The 15229-nt window shown below is 49.4% G+C and overlaps 1 protein-coding gene across 12 annotated transcripts in view; it reads left to right on the top strand.

Moving 5' to 3' along the window:
- PTPRU (protein tyrosine phosphatase receptor type U) overlaps positions 1 to 15229 on the top strand; it is a 90128-nt gene that overhangs the window by 48619 nt on the left and 26280 nt on the right. For 8 of the 12 annotated variants that reach the window (XM_055095822.2, XM_063593431.1, XM_034959704.4 and 5 more), the window contains 2 exons: positions 4402 to 4431; positions 6589 to 6746. In XM_055095822.2, coding sequence (XP_054951797.1) covers positions 4402 to 4431; positions 6589 to 6746 — 188 coding nt within the window. The remainder of the gene's footprint in view (positions 1 to 4401; positions 4432 to 6588; positions 6747 to 15229) is intronic. The other 4 variants (XM_034959710.3, XM_034959709.4, XM_034959705.3 and 1 more) reach the window with 1 other exon arrangement.

Below are 15229 nucleotides of genomic sequence, written 5' to 3'. Positions count from 1 at the left end.
TTGACCTGAGCAGAGGATGGAGCTCACTCCTCTTTAAACCAAGGGCCCTGAGCCATGGCTCTTCCCGGGATCCACCTTCTCTCAGGCTCAACTTGCCCTGGACCCTGTTCCTGTGGATCCTTGAGGAGCCCTCCTGGGCCTGTGACTGATAAACCCCTCCCCCTGCAGCCCCTACTATCCCTCGTGTCTCAAAGGTCCAGCCTGTGTTTGCATGAAATGTGTTTCCTAGCGGATTTGCAGAGGGCAGCATAAATCCCAGGACACTGTAGAATCCAGAACCTAGAATCTTGCAGTTTCAGAAGTGTAGGATTTAGGACTCTAGGAATCTTAGGCTTTAGAATTGTAGAGGCTCAGAGCCCCAGAACGTAAGAGCTGCCAGGTAGTTCAAGGCCATCTAGTCTAGTGGTTTTCAAATCTTTTTAAAGAAACAGAACCTGCCTTCAAAACACCAGAAAACCCTTCCCTGGGAGCCTAGTAAATGGAGCAGATGAAGGCTGAGCAGCAGTGCTGGTCGGAAGCTGGGTGGGGGCTTCTGGGACCTTTCTGTTTGCCAGCTCTGCCCCACCATGTTCCCCACCAGGCAGCCGTGGGACACTGTGGTCCAAGCACCTTAAATGAGGGATGGGGATGTTGAGGCCTAGAGGGCACGCAGGGCTGCCCAAGGCTACCCGGAGAACCAGAGGCAGAGCCAGCTCCACCCTTCCCCACCTGGGCTCTGGCTTCTATAGCCCCTACTGCTGCCAGGCTGGGCATACATGGATGAGTTGGCTGTATCTCTGGGCTGCCAGGAGCAGATAATAGGATCCAGGAAGATGAGAGAGAGAGCTGGCTGGGGCCACCTTGCCTGAGGCCAGACACCAGCAAGAGAGAGAGAGTCTAGGGGTGGAGTGTGCAGCGGAGTGGAGGAGATGGGGGGGGGGATGGCCCAGCCAGGGCGATACACTGATTTTTCCCCTCGTTGTTCCTGCACAGCTTTAAGAGAGACTATTTTAAAGTATCATTTAATGAGGGATTACTATGTGCCAGGAGCTTCACACACATCATCCATGAGCACATTAGTTATTGGACATCTACTGTGTACCAGGCACTGTTCTGCACTCAGGATGCGTCAGAGAACATTTCCTTCTTGGATCTTGACTGACTCCCTTTTTTCTGAATGAAGAAACTGTAATGAAAACACCTTGCCCAGGCCACTTGGCTGATGAGCAGTAGGGCCTGACTTCAACTCAGGCTCGCCTACAAATGCGAAGGCCTCACTGAGTCTGGTGCACAGGCAGTGCCCCCAGAATGGCAAGCCCCTGACTTTCCCCCACCAGGGGGCCTGAGAAATGACTTTAAGTAGGGCTGGGGCTGGAGAGGGCTATAATGGAGGGGGCAGATTTCAGTTTCAGGTGGTATTTGAGGTCCTAGAAATCTACCCTCAAGGAGAAGAGGATTGGCCGAGTGGGGGGTGTCAAAGAGAGCGCTGCAAAGAGAGCACTGGGCCCAGGACAGGGTGGATCAGAAATGTTGTCAGGGCCTCACTGGGAAACCTTCCATTATGTATTTGCTACCCCATAAACCCAAGTTATCCCAGATGCCTCCAGGAACCCCTCATCCCCCATCACTCTGGACCTCCTTACTTCCTCTAAAAGCCATTCAGTCTCACTGTGTAGTACCCACTGCATGCCCCTGGATCTGAGCCTGGCCTTCAGGGCCTTCCGTGCTCCTCAGGGCTTTTGCAGTCTGCATTGTGGGTATCATGGGATGCAGCAGCCCTGGCAGGGATGGGGGTGTTCAGATCAATGTGGGGTGCCAACATAACTAACAAGAGTAGGAAGTTGCTGAGGAGGGCAGTTACCACGCCCCCAGGAGGGAGTCCCAGGGGGATTATGGGTAATAGAGGCCAGCTGGAAGAAGATTTCAGATTCTCCATCCTGCCCTGCCTCTGTGGACGATCAGACTGGATGCATCTGCTGTAGGGGAATTCCAGGGCCTGGAAGGGAGGCTGGTGACCCCAGGCCAGGTCAGATCCCCTGGCTGTGCTTCCAGAAGTCGCCATACCCCACCCTTCTCCGTGGCAGCACTTTCTTCTCCCCGCACTTTGTCATTTACTTACTTGTAGTGTTTTGCTCAATGCTTGCCTCCCCTCCTGGGTTAAGAGCTCCATGAAGGGCAGAGAAAGCCCTGTCTTGTCTATATCTCCACAGTCTAGCCCAGGGGAGTCGGGTCTCCCCACTTTGAGGTGTAGGGAGGAGTGGTTTGTGGGCACTGCTGGGTGCTTCCCGGTGCTGGGGCCTCACAGCAGTCCCTGTGGGAGATTATTATTAACCTCACTGTGTATGTATGTGTTTTTTTTTTTTTTTTAATGGACTCAAGCTCTGTCATCCAGGCTAGAGTGCGGTGGCGCGATCTCAGCTCACTGCAAGCTCTGCCTCCCAGGTTCACGCCATTCTCCTGCCTCAGCCTTCCGAGTAGCTGGGACTACAGGCGCCCACCACCACGCCCAGCTAATTTTTTTTTTATTTTTAGTAGAGACGGGGTTTCACCTTGTTAGCCAGGATGGGTATGTATGTATTTTTTGAGACAGAGTTTTGCTCTTGTTGTCCAGGCTGGAGTGCAGTGATGCAGTCTTGGCTCACTGCAACCTCTGCCTCCTGGGTTCAAGTGATTCTCCTGCCTCAGCCTCCTGAGTAGCTGGGATTACAGGCGCCCACCACCACACTCGGCTAATTTTTTGTATTTTTAGTAGAGACAGGGTATCATCATGTTGGCCAGGCTGGTCTCGAACTCCCGACCTCAGGTGATGCACCTGCCTCGGCCTCCCAAAGTGCAGGGATTATAGGCCTACCTGAGCCACCATGCCCAGGCTTAACCTCACTTTTTAAAGAAGAAAGTGGAAGCGCATGGAGGTGAAGTTCTTTTATTTATTTTTCCTCATTTATTGATTACTCCATTCAACAAAATATTTATTGTGGGATTACAATGTGTGGGGCCCTGGGGAAACCGAGGGAGACAAAAAGACAAGGATTCTGTCCTCCTGTACTTTGTAGCCAGTGGAGAGCCTGGCATGAAATTAGAAAAAGCACAAATGGAAGAGATAATTGCAAATTGTGAAAAGAACAGGGTGCTGGGTGTTGGGGGCAAAGAGAATACAAGAGACATCATGTAGCTGGCACTCGTGGGAGAGTGGTCCGGGAAGGCCCTTTTGAAGGCACAATGTGTCAACTGAGGCCAGAAGAATGCCATTTCTTCAGCCGTGTCCTCCCTCGTGGGGCCTCTGCAACAGCCCCAGCGCCCTGGACTCTCCCCTCTCTCCCTGGGATGGAGGAGATGTGCTCTGTGACCTGGGGCCAAGCTCCTGCCTTTGCTGGTCCGTCTTCCGCTCTCCTCCCCTTCATCTGCAGGATTTCCTGTGGAAGGCCATTCTTTGGGGTCCCTGCTGACAGGGTGATGTGGGGGCAAGTGAATGGAGGCCTCTGGAGAGCCTGGGAGGAGAGCACAGAGGAAGTTCCAGGACCAGGGTCCTGGGGCAGGTGTTTGCTCTGGACTCTGCCACTGACCCCCAGAGAGGCCCAGGCAGCCCATGCTCCCTGACTCAGCTTCCCCGCCTATGAAATGGGAATCCAACCTGCTTTACACTGTGGGTGCTTTGCGGTAAGGTAGGGCTCTTGATGGAAGCTGTGCCCCAGGTGCTCCCAGAGGGGATGACCTGGCTCCTTTAGTGGATCCCACACCCAGGGGCAGGCAGGGTAGGTAAGGGTGGGCCCTAGTTGTGTCCTGGGCATACATCTGGAGTCCTCTCCATCCTGCCCCCTTTCTGTCCCCACCCAGGTGGAGGTGCAGGCAAAGGGCTGACCCCTTATGGGCAGAGGGCCGTGCAGGGTGGGAGGGTGGGGGATGAGAACAGCCCTGGTAAGCACAGTTAGCCTAGAGAGTATGAGTCTGTGTGTGTCAGGGGATGTCTAATGTGTGTGTGTGTTTGTGAATATATGTCTGAGTGTGTGTCAAGTGTGTCTGAATACGTGTGTATGCATGTCAGCACCTGTGTGTCTGCATTTGTGTGTGTTGATATGTGTTTCTCCATGTATGAGTGTGTATGTGAGCATATATCTACATGTGTGTCTGTGTGAGTGTGCATATGTGTATGACTGTGTGTGAAAGCTCTGCGGCCCCCTAGGTCCTTTTCCCACCTCCTCCTCACTCCTGCAGTAGGCTTGGGGAAGGTTTCAGAAGGGCCTTGGGTCCTGGTCATTAATATCTGAGCCCGACCAGGGAGGTCCTCCTGACCTGTTCAGTCCCTGGCCAGCCCCCTCCCCAGCCCAGGAGGTACCCACCCTGCTGCCTGGGCATTGCCTCAGCCCGGCCTTGGTGGACGGACCTCGGACACAACTGTGCTGTTCTCTCTTTGCACGCTGCCAGGAGAGACCACTATGCCTACTCCTACTACCCGTAAGTAGCTCTACCTTGCCTGGGAGTCCCCGGCCCTGCCTAGGGGGAGATCCCCTGCCCCCGCCTTCTCTGGTTGGGCTTGGTCTCGCTGCACCCAGCCTGGCCTGGTGTCCACCCGGTTCTCCCTGGTTACCTCGGCCTCTGACTTTCTTTCCTCTGCTCTGTCCTTCCCCTCTGCATCTTCCTCCTCAAGTCGTGGTCATGAGTGCTGGTTCTGCCCCTAAGAGGCATGGGTTCAGAGCTGGCCCTGCTGAGTCACCCCCAGCAAGTCCGTGAGCCTCAATGTCCCCTTCACCACCAGAGCAGCCCCTTACGTCTACTGTTCCTCGTGGTTAGAAGGATGTCCTGACCTCCAACCAAATCCACGTTCAGGACACGCTCTGGAGCCCATGTCCATGTGCATGTGTGTGCTTGTGTGCGTGTGGGTGGGGCCTACCTGTTCTGAGACTGGCAGCTTCTCCCACAGCACAGGCAACTCTCAGGCCCCTACAAGTCCCTTCTCCAGCCAGGCAGCCCCAGCTCTGCAGACCCACCATTTCCTGGGAGCCTCCTCTGGGCCAAGCCCTGTGCTCAGTTCTTGACAGAGTCCTCACAACAGCTCTGAGAAATAGGAGCTTTTATCACTCCCACTTTACTGATGAGGAAACTGAGGCTCAGAGAGACCAAGGGAGTTGTGGGAGGTCGCAAAATGCACTGGAACTGGGACACAACCCAGGCCCCTGCTGACTCCACAGCCTGCCGATGCTACTCTGTCTTCTCTCTCTGTCTTCTACTCTGCAAGCCTTCCGGAACATTCCTCCTGCCCCTGTGCTGGTTTTCCCTCCCTCGAAGTGCAGGCCCAGAGGGCGCCAGGCCAGCCCTGAGGACAGTGGGTCTCTCACCTCCTCCTCCCTGGACAGCTCCTTACCTTAGTGTTTCCTGACACGAGCTTTTCCAACAACTCAACACCCAGCGACTCGCGCTGAGCCCTCAGCTCGGCTCCTGCAGGGGCTGTGGACAGGCAGCTCTCCCTGCTGCTTGCGCAGTTAGTTTTCAAAACCAGATGCAGAACTTCTCAAAGAATCTGTATTAAATTCCATCTGCTTAATCTCACATTGAGCTCAGCTGGATGCCAACAGCGTTAGGTGTCCCTCCCGGGTTCCATCTTCTGGGGATCGGGTTGGTTTGTTTCTGTAGCTCTTCTTCCAGGTAGGCCAGGAATCCTGGGCTGGGAACAGAGCCTGTGGCACACCCCTGGAGACCGCCCTCTAGGCCAGCATCTGCTCAGTGACGGGTCCTCTCTGGGCTCCATGTTCAGCCAGGCTGGCTGGCTGTCCTCTGTCCATGGCCCTATCTCCCCACCTCCTTTTCTCCCTCCCACTTTCCTCCAAGTTCCTTCGAAGTCACAAACTGCCATCCTCATCCGTGAAGCTGGGCCTGGAGGGAGAGGAGGTCTCTCTTTCTCTTCCCTGCTGCTCTGAGCAGCAGGATGGACTGGTGGGCAGTGGTGGGAATCTGGACCTTCTGTGGGTCTCTTTACAAGTCTGTGGTGGTCTATGCTGGGACCATCCTAGGTGCTACTGGCAGTAGGGAGAAGCCAAGGGTGGAGTTCATTCTGTGCGTGGGGGAAGCCCCCGAGCTCTGGCTGAGCACAAGCTAGACTCTCTGCGGGGAAGGAGGGGTGTAGTCCCTCCTTCCTGCAGGAGAAGGAGGAGTCTGGAGAGCGGTCCCTGTTTAACATGGGGAGGAGAGAGGTGGGGACATGCTGGGCCTGGAGCTGGGCCAGCCATTTTCCTAGTTTGGGGTGCAGTGAGGGTGAGGGGGGCTGTCTGCTGTGACACCAAATTAGCCCTGGAGTGACTTTCTTTCCCATTTCCTAAGCCCAGGGGGCCAGTGAAACTTAGGAGTGAGATCCCAGCCTGAATCCACTGTTGCTCCACCCCTTTCCCTTAGCAAAGGTCCCTAGGACGGGCTCTGCCAAGCCCTTTTCAGGGAAGAAGCAGCTCTGGGTCTAGTGAGTGAAGGATGGGGGCAGAGCCCTCAGCATCCAGAGATGCTTCTAGGACAGCTGCTGGCTCCTGGCCTTGAGGTCCCCTTACTCCAGGGCCTCCCCAGCCACCTCTGGGTGCTGTCCAGCCCCACACAATGCCTGTGTCTCCCCTCAACCCCCCTCTCCAGGAAGCCGGTGAACATGACCAAGGCCACCGTCAACTACCGCCAGGAGAAGACACACATGATGAGCGCCGTGGACCGCAGCTTCACAGACCAGAGCACCCTGCAGGAGGACGAGCGGCTGGGCCTGTCCTTCATGGACACCCATGGCTACAGCACCCGGGGTGAGTGCCCGGCCCTCCTACCCCTTCTTCATGGCTCTGGGGCTCCCGACCTGAGACAATAGGGTCCCCACATCAGGTGAGTTCTGTAACACCTGCAACCAAAGGTGAAGCATCTATGGTGCTCCTGCTGGATACCTTCTGGATACAGAGCCAGCACAGGTGGCGTTTTTGCATTGTGTACTAGAGGAGCTTGCAAGGAATTCTGCTAGTAAAAGGAATGCAAGGTCCATTGTGACAATCGTCAAGGAGGAGGTGCTGCTGTAGGATCAGAGGGATCAGAGTGGCCTCACCCCTTATTGAGCACCTGTTATGTGAGAGGTGGGGATACAGTGGCTGAGAGAGACCGATATAGAGTCAGACCTGGGCTTACCTCTCCCTTTCTTAGCTGTGTGACCTGGGGCAAGTCACTTAAGCCCTCTGGATGTCTGTTTCCTTGTGTATAAAATGGGAATGCAGATTGCCTCTGCTAGTAGGGCCGATGTGAAGACTAAATGAGATAATGTGTGCAAAATCACTTAGGGCTGTGCTTGTATTCACAGAATATAGTGAGTCAGCCGTTATGTACTAGGTCTGTGTCATAACTTGCTTCATCCCACATCTTTTTATTCTGTTTAGTGTTGATTTGTACAGAAGAGAATACGTAATGTTTATGAAAGTCATAAAATCATAACAATACAACAAACAGCAGTGAACCTCATTGGTGAATTAGAACATTATCTTGGTACACCTCCCTGGCTATATCCCCTGCCTCTTTCTTAGATGTAAATATTCCCTTGAAATTGTTGTGGTTTTTTTTTTTGAGATGGAGTCTCACTCTATCACCCAGGCTGGAGTGCAGTGGCATGATCTCGGCTCACTGTAACCTCTGCCTCCCAGGTTCAAACGATTTTCCTGCCTTAACCTCCCAAGTAGCTGGGATTACAGGCACCTGCCACCATACCCGGCTAATTTTTTTGTTTTTTTGAGACAGAGTCTCACTCTGTTGCCCAGGCTGGAGTGCAGTGGCGTGATCTTGGCTCCCTGTAACCTCTGCCTCCAGGGTTGGAGCAATTCTCCTGGCTCAGCCTCCTGAGTAGCTGGGATTACAGGTGTGTGCCACCACACCCAGATAATTTTTGTATTTTTAGTAGAGATGGGGTTTCACCATGTTGGCCAGGCTGGTCTTGAACTCCTGACCTTAGGTGATCCACCCACCTTGGCCTCCCAGAGTCTTGGGATTACAGGTGTGAGCCACCGCACCTGGCCAGTTTTTGTATTTTTAGTAGAGACAGGGTTTCACCATGTTAGCCACGCTGGTCTCGAACTCCTGACCTCAATTGATCTGTCCGCCTCAGCCTCCCAAAGTGTTGGGATTACTGGCGTGAGTCACTGTGCCTAGCCTCCCTTGAAATTTGTGTTTATAATTTTCCTACCTTTTTTGGGGGTAGTTTTTTGTTTGTTTTTTTTTTTTGAGACGGAGTCTCCCTCTGTCACCCAGGCTGGAGTGCAGTGGCGCAATCTCTGCTCACTGCAAGCTCCGCCTCCGGCATTCATGCCATTCTTCTCCCTCAGTCTCCCTAGTAGCTGGGACTACAGGCGCCCGCCACTGCGCCTGGCTAATTTTTTGTATTTTTAATAGAGACGGGATTTCACCGTGTTAGCCAGGATGGTCTCGATCTCCTGACCTCATGATCCACCTGCCTCGGCCTCCCAAAGTGCTGGGATTACAGGCGTGAGCCACCGCGCCCGGACTTTTGGGGGTAGTTTTACCATGTGTACATATATCCCCAAACAACGCATTGTATAGTTTTGCTCATTTTCATCCTTTATAAAAATGAAATCACACACTACTTCTTAACTCCACATCATATTTAAATTTACCCATGTGGATGTTTTGCTGCAGTTCATTTACTTTCTCTGATGCGTAGTTTCCCATTGTATGGCTGTATCACAATTGACTTCTCCATTCTGCCATCCATGGGCATTCGATTGGTTTTTAGTTTTCTTGTTATCACAAATGAGACTGCTGTGAATATTCTGATGTGGATGTCTAGATGCACCTGCACACAAGGTTCTAGAAATAGAATTGCTGGATTATGGAGTACGTGCATCTTCAGCTTAATAAGAGTGCCAAGTTGCTTTCCAAAGCAACTCTGCCTGTTTTCTTTCCTAGCAGCAGTGTGTAAGACTTTCTGTTGCTCTACATCAAGATCAAAATTTGCCAGCCTTTTTCACTTCTGCCACATTAGTTTGTATAAAATGGTAATTCTCTATAGTCTTAATTTGCATTTCACTGATGACTAATGAGGTTGAACGTATTTTCAAGTCATCAATGGCCATTCAGGTCTCTTTTTCCGTGAAATGCCTGTTCATGTCTTTCACCTAATTTTCTATTGGGTTTTCTGTTGCTTTCTTAGTGGTTTTTAGGAGTTCTTTATATATTTAGGATAATAATCATTTGTCACTTGTGAATTGCAAATATCTCCTCCCAATTTGTGGCTTATCTTCCTAGGTTATTTATAGTGTCTTTGGATGAACAGAAGATTTTTATTTTCGCGTATTTAAATTCATCAGTCTTTTTCTTTGTGATTTCTACTTTTTGTGTTTTTTAAAGAAGTTTTCCCTATCCAAAGTTATAAAATATTTTTTGCTTTTTTTCTAGAACTTATAACATTTTACATTTTATATTTAAATCTTTATCCATCTGGAATTGATTTTTGTGTGTGGTGGTATAAATTAAGGATTTTATTTTTTCCATGGTGATAAGCCACTGTCCCAGCATCATTTATTATAGTTCACGCTTTCCCTGCTGATTTGCAGTGCCATCTTTCTCGCACACCCCATTTCTACAGATAAGTAGATCATTTTTCAGTTCCCTGTTTCTTTCATTGGTCGGTTTGGTTGATTCCTAACCACACGGTCTAATTATTGAGGCTATTTAAGTCTTGATATCTGAAACATGAAGCTGTGCCAACTTTGTGCTTCATCAAGGATGTCTTGGCTATTTTTGTTTTCATTCTCTCTCTCTTTCTTAATGAGATAGGATCTAGCTCTGTCACCCAGGCTGGAGTGCAGTGGCACAGTCTGGGCTCACTGCAACCTTCGTCTTCCGGGCTCAAGCGATCTCCCACCTCAGCCTCCCGAGGAGCTGGGACTACAGGGGTGCACCACCATGCCTGGCTAATCTTTGCATTTTTTTTTTTTGGTAGAGACGGGGTTTCACTATGTTACTCCAGGCTGGTCTCAAACTCCTGGGCTCCAGTGATCTGCCCGCCTCAGCCTCCCAAAGTGTTGGGATTACAGGCATGAGCCATCACGCTCGGCTAATTCTCTTTGTTATAAATTTTAGAGTCATCTCTTTAAGTTTCTTGAAAAACTTTGTTGGATGGTTTTGTATTGAATTTATAGATCAATTTGGAAGAATCGCCATCTTATGAAATTGTCTTTCCACCCATGAAAGTAATGTATATTGCCCCATTTATTTAGGTCTTGAATGTCTTTCAATAATTCTCTCCATAAAATCTTGTACATCTTTTTTTAGATAGATGTCCCTAGGTTCTTTATTTTTGACTTCAATTGCAAATGGTACACTTTTCAAATATTACATTTCCATTTCTTATATAGAGAAATGCAGTTTATTTTTGATTGTATATTGATCTTACATTCATACTTCTTTTTTTTTTTGTGAGACGGAGTCTCACTCTGTCACCCAGGCTGGAGTGCAGTGGCGCAATCTCAGCTCACTCCAACCTCTGCCTCCCTGGTTCAAGTGATTCTCCTGCTTCAGCCTCCCAAGTAGCTGGGATTACAGACGTGCGCCACCACGCCCAGCTAATTTTTGTATTTTTTTTTAGTAGAGATGGGGTTTCACCATGTTGACCAGGCTAGTCTCGCACTCCTGACCTCAGGTGATCCACCCACCTTGGCCTCTCGAAGTGCTGAGATTACAGGCGTGAGCCACCGTGCCCAGCCTTATATTCATACTTCTCGATATGCTTTCTTATTCTCATTTGTCTGTAGAATGTTTCAGACTTTCTGAGCAGTTAAAGGATCTGTGAATATCCTTTGCAGAAGAAATAGTTGTTTCTTCTTTCCCACTTCTTATTCTTTTTCCCCATGTTTTTTTGGCTGGGACCTCCAGTACTGTGTTGAATAGACTGGTTGTAGCTGGAATCCTTGTCTTCTTTTCCTGACTTTAACAGGAATGTTTCTAACATTTAAACACAGAATGAAGATTGCTTTGGGGTTTTGGTAGAAATGTTTTTATCAGGCTAACCAAATTCCTTTTAGTTTTTAGTTTGCTGAGAGGTTTTAAGTGGGCATTAAACTTACCAAATACTTTTTTCTGCAATTATTGTGATAATTATTTTTTCCCCTTTTGTCTGCTAATGGGATGAGTGACATTTTTAGATTTTTAAAAAATTACCTTAAATTCCTGGGATAAATTCAACTTGGTCATGATGATTATGATGTTTCCTTTCTTTTCTTTTCTTTTTTTTTCTTTTTGAGATAGGGTTTCACTCTGTTGCCCAGGCTGGACTATAGTGGTGTGATCATGGTTCACTGCAACCTCGACCTCCTGGGCTCAAGTGATCCTCCTACCTCAGCCTCCTGAATAGCTGGGACGACAGGTGCCCACTGTCATGCCTTGCTACTTTGTTTTTTTTTTTGTATTTTTTGTAGAGACAGGGTTTTGTCATGTTGTCCAGGTTGGTCTTGAACCCCTGGGCCCAAGCAATTTACTTGTCTTTGCCTCTCAAAGTGCTGGGATTACAGGTGTGAGCCACCGTGTCTGGCCAGATTTTAAACTTCTAATTTGGTATATTTAAAGGACTAAACAACTATTCAGGCTTTCTATTTTTTTAAAAATAGAAAGTTATATTTTTGATAAGTTATATTTGTCTAGGTATTTGGCCATTTTATTTATGTTTTTAAACTCAGTATTATGCACTTATTAATCATATTCTCCTTGTAATCTCTCTTATTAAATTTTCACCATTTTATACCATTTTACCCTGCTTAGTAGCTGTTTTTTTTTTTTTTTTTTGAAACGGGGTCTCACTCTGTCGCCCAGGCTGGAGTGCAGTGGTGCAATCCCGGCTCACTGCAACCCTCTGCCTCCCGGGTTCAAGTGATTCTCCTGCCTCAGCCTCCCTAGTAGCTGGGATTACAGGCACCTGCCATCATGCCTGGCTAATTTTTGTATTTTTTGTAGAGACGGGGTTTCACTATGTTGGCCAGGCTGGTCTCGAACTCCTGACCTCAAGTGATCCACCCGTCTTGGCCTCCCAAAGTGCTGAGATTACAAGTGTGAGCCACCGCACCTGCCTGCTTAGTAGCTGTTATTAACCCTTCAGCTTACAAATCAGGAAACAGAGGCTTGGAGAGGGGAAGTCACTTGTCCAGGTTAAACAGCCAGAAAGTGGCAGAGTCAGGACTTAAATGCAAGTCTTTCTGAATTGCAAATTTGTTTCTACTGCATCATGCTGCACCTCGAGGGATGGGTAGGATTCAGACCGCAGAGATGGGAAGGAAAGGGCATGTGTAGAGGAGGCACCGTATGTGCAAATGTGTGGTGATAGGCATGGGAGGAGACAGGGAGAGGTGTGACTGCACTAAATCCTCCAGTGGGTGCTAGAGAGAGCGGGAGATCAGGGTGGTGTGGGCTCATGCCTAACCGCTGAGTCTTGTTGAGAGACAGAGAGAGGCAGGAAACACGGGCTCTGCTCCTGGGATTCACTGATGAGTTGGGGAGTCAGGACTGACCCAGGGAAGTCGGGACCAGGCTAATTGCTATGTGGATAGTGGGGACGATCAGTGCTGTTAGTTTTGAGAAAATATGCCCTTGGGCAGGAGTGGTCAGCATTTTGGTGAGATGGGTATGGTTGACTGATGGTGAGGAGGAAGGGTCACTGAACTTGGGCAGAGGTGATGGTTGGAAACTCAAAAGGTGCTAGGTGCGGTGGCTCACACCTGTAATCCCAGCACTTGAGGAGGCAGAGGCAGGCAGATCGCTTGAGGTTAGGAGTTCAAGACCAGCCTGGCTAACGTGGTGAAACCCCGTCTCTACTAAAAATACAAAAATTAGCCAGGGATGGTGGCAGGCGCCTGTAATCCCAGCTACTTGGGAGGCTGAGGCACAAGAATTGCTTGAACCTGGGAGGCAGAGGTTGCAGTGAGCCGAGATCACTCCACTGCACTGCACTCCAGCCTGGCAGACAGAGCAAGACTCTGTCTCAAAAAAAAAAAGACCAAAAAAAAAAAAAAACCAAAACATGTCCAGGAGCTGAGCTGAGCTGTGCCTCAGCACCTTCTCTCTCTTTATTCTTCTCTGCCCTCCACTTGCTGGTCTGCCTTCCACTTCCTTCTTTTCCAAACAGTGGAGGCCAGGTTTTTGTGGTTTAGAATGGAAAGCCATTTTGATTTTGGTGGATCCTTCTATGCAAATTTTAAATGAAGGACTTATCACTGTGGGTAACTGGTGGCGGGGCTGGTGTGAAAAAGCCAGCTGGAACCTTCCCAAGGTGTTGGAATGAGCCCTGTTGTCTCTGAAATCCTGCCTGCGAAAACCCTCAGATCCTCCTGGGCCTTGTCCGTCTGGAGCTATTGACTCCTGTGGGTGCCAGTCGGTGTTGGCCAAATTGTTTGTCAAATAAGTGCCAGGTTTTTTCATGCCCATCAATGCCCCTTAATCAGGGAAGCAGAGAGAGCAGTGCGGACAGCAGGGTCTCAGAGTCAGGTGGATTCAAGCCTGGGTTTGAATCCTAGTGCTTCCATTTAATGAGCAAGTAGCTTAACTCTTCTGGGCCTCAGTTTTCTCGTTTGCACAAGAGGAACAATGATAGTGCCCCTGCCATACGGATATTCTAAGGAATAAATGACTTAAGAATTGTGCTGGGCACTCAATATGTTAGATATGGCTAGCTCTTATTACAGGCTGTGCTTCTGTAGGAAAGAAACTTACTTGCTAATTGCAAACAGTGGAGGAAAAGTTTGGGGTGCTACCACATTGAATAACTGGGGGCCTCTCCTCATCTGAGGGTGGTGGGAATCAGGGAAAGTGCCATCACTGAGGGAGGGCTGAGGATTTTCATTTCCAGAAGAGGAAACTGAGACCCAGAGAGGTCAAGGAACTTGAGCCAGAATTTGAATTCAGGTCTCTCTGACTCCAAACCTAGTGTTCTTTTTTCTGGGCCTCAGCCCTCCCATAAAGCATCAGCTGTCCAGTGGTTACTCACAGAAGATGTTCCACAGTCACGATGGTGCTAGGAAGAGCCTGGGAGAGTCCCAAAGTGGAGACTTTGAAGGTGGGCCTATGGGCAAACTGGTCCTTAGAGGTAGGGGATGGGGTGGGGTAGGAAGTGTGTCTCAAGTCCCACAGGGGAACTCATAGGCAAGGAGAGTAGGGACCTGTCCTCTCTGGGCCCAGGAATTGGAGGGTCCTTTTGGGAACATCATCATCCCTTCCTTTCCTGGTGGTCTTATTTGTAGAACATCTTGTGTTATTCTTAGGCTCAGCTGTCAGCTGCCCAGATGTGGCTCTGGCTTTCCAGGCGGGACTTTTTGCTTGTCCTCAGCCACTGCGCACTGATTGCATGCCTCCTTGTGGGGCTGTGCCAGGGCTGCCAGCCTTTCAGGATCTCTGGGATAAACTCTTTGATTCTCTGCCACCCTCATTTGCTCCTTTCTCTGCCAGGAGAGCTCTCTGTGGAGCTGTCGGCCCACTTTCCACAAAGAGCACGAGGGCTTCTCCATCTCGCCAGTTTCTTCTCTGAGTTCTTTGAGCCAACAGAAGTCCCTCTTCTTGAAACTGTTGCACTTGCCTGGTGGTGCGTTACGGACACTCCTTGGAATCATCTTTTCAAGCTGCCTTTTAGGTCCCAGACCCAAGATCTTACAGCAGAGACGGACCAAGACTCTTGTCAGCCAGCTGCCATGGCTTTCTGGCACTCAGGGGCTTCCTTCCTTTCCTGGAAATGACTAGTAATGTCAACAGTTGCCCTTGCAGGTGCTCGCTGTGTGCCAGGCACTGGGCTGGGTGCTTTATATACATTATTATATTTAATATTTACATCATCATATTGGATTATAACAATTTTTACCTTCACTTGACATGTGAGAATGGAAGTTTGGAGAGAGTAGGTAACATCCCCACGGTCACATACAGAGCTGGGAATTGATCTGAAGTCTTTCCAGAGCCCATCTCTCAGTGTCTACATTGCACTGTGTTCTCCTGAGGATGTTTCATGAAACAAACAAGAAAAGCCCTCCGTGGCAAAAGATGTTTATGAAACATTGCTGTTTCCACTCCTCTCTTGAAGATTTAAAATGCAAACAAACATGCTGAAAGCCCCGAGAGGTCTTGCAGGGAAGAAACCTGTTTGTTTTTGTTTAAACCAGAATTTCACAGACTCCTTTAAAACACAGAATTCCTCTTCCTCCTCTTGCTCTTCTTTTTAATGGGACACCACTTAATCATCTTGCATACCTACGATTTTCTGAAA

The sequence above is a fragment of the Pan paniscus genome, chromosome 1, assembly GCF_029289425.2.
Source record: "Pan paniscus chromosome 1, NHGRI_mPanPan1-v2.0_pri, whole genome shotgun sequence".
NCBI lineage: Eukaryota > Metazoa > Chordata > Mammalia > Primates > Hominidae > Pan > Pan paniscus.
The sequence above is the reverse complement of the archived record's forward strand: the minus strand, read 5'-3'. Positions and strand labels throughout refer to the sequence as shown.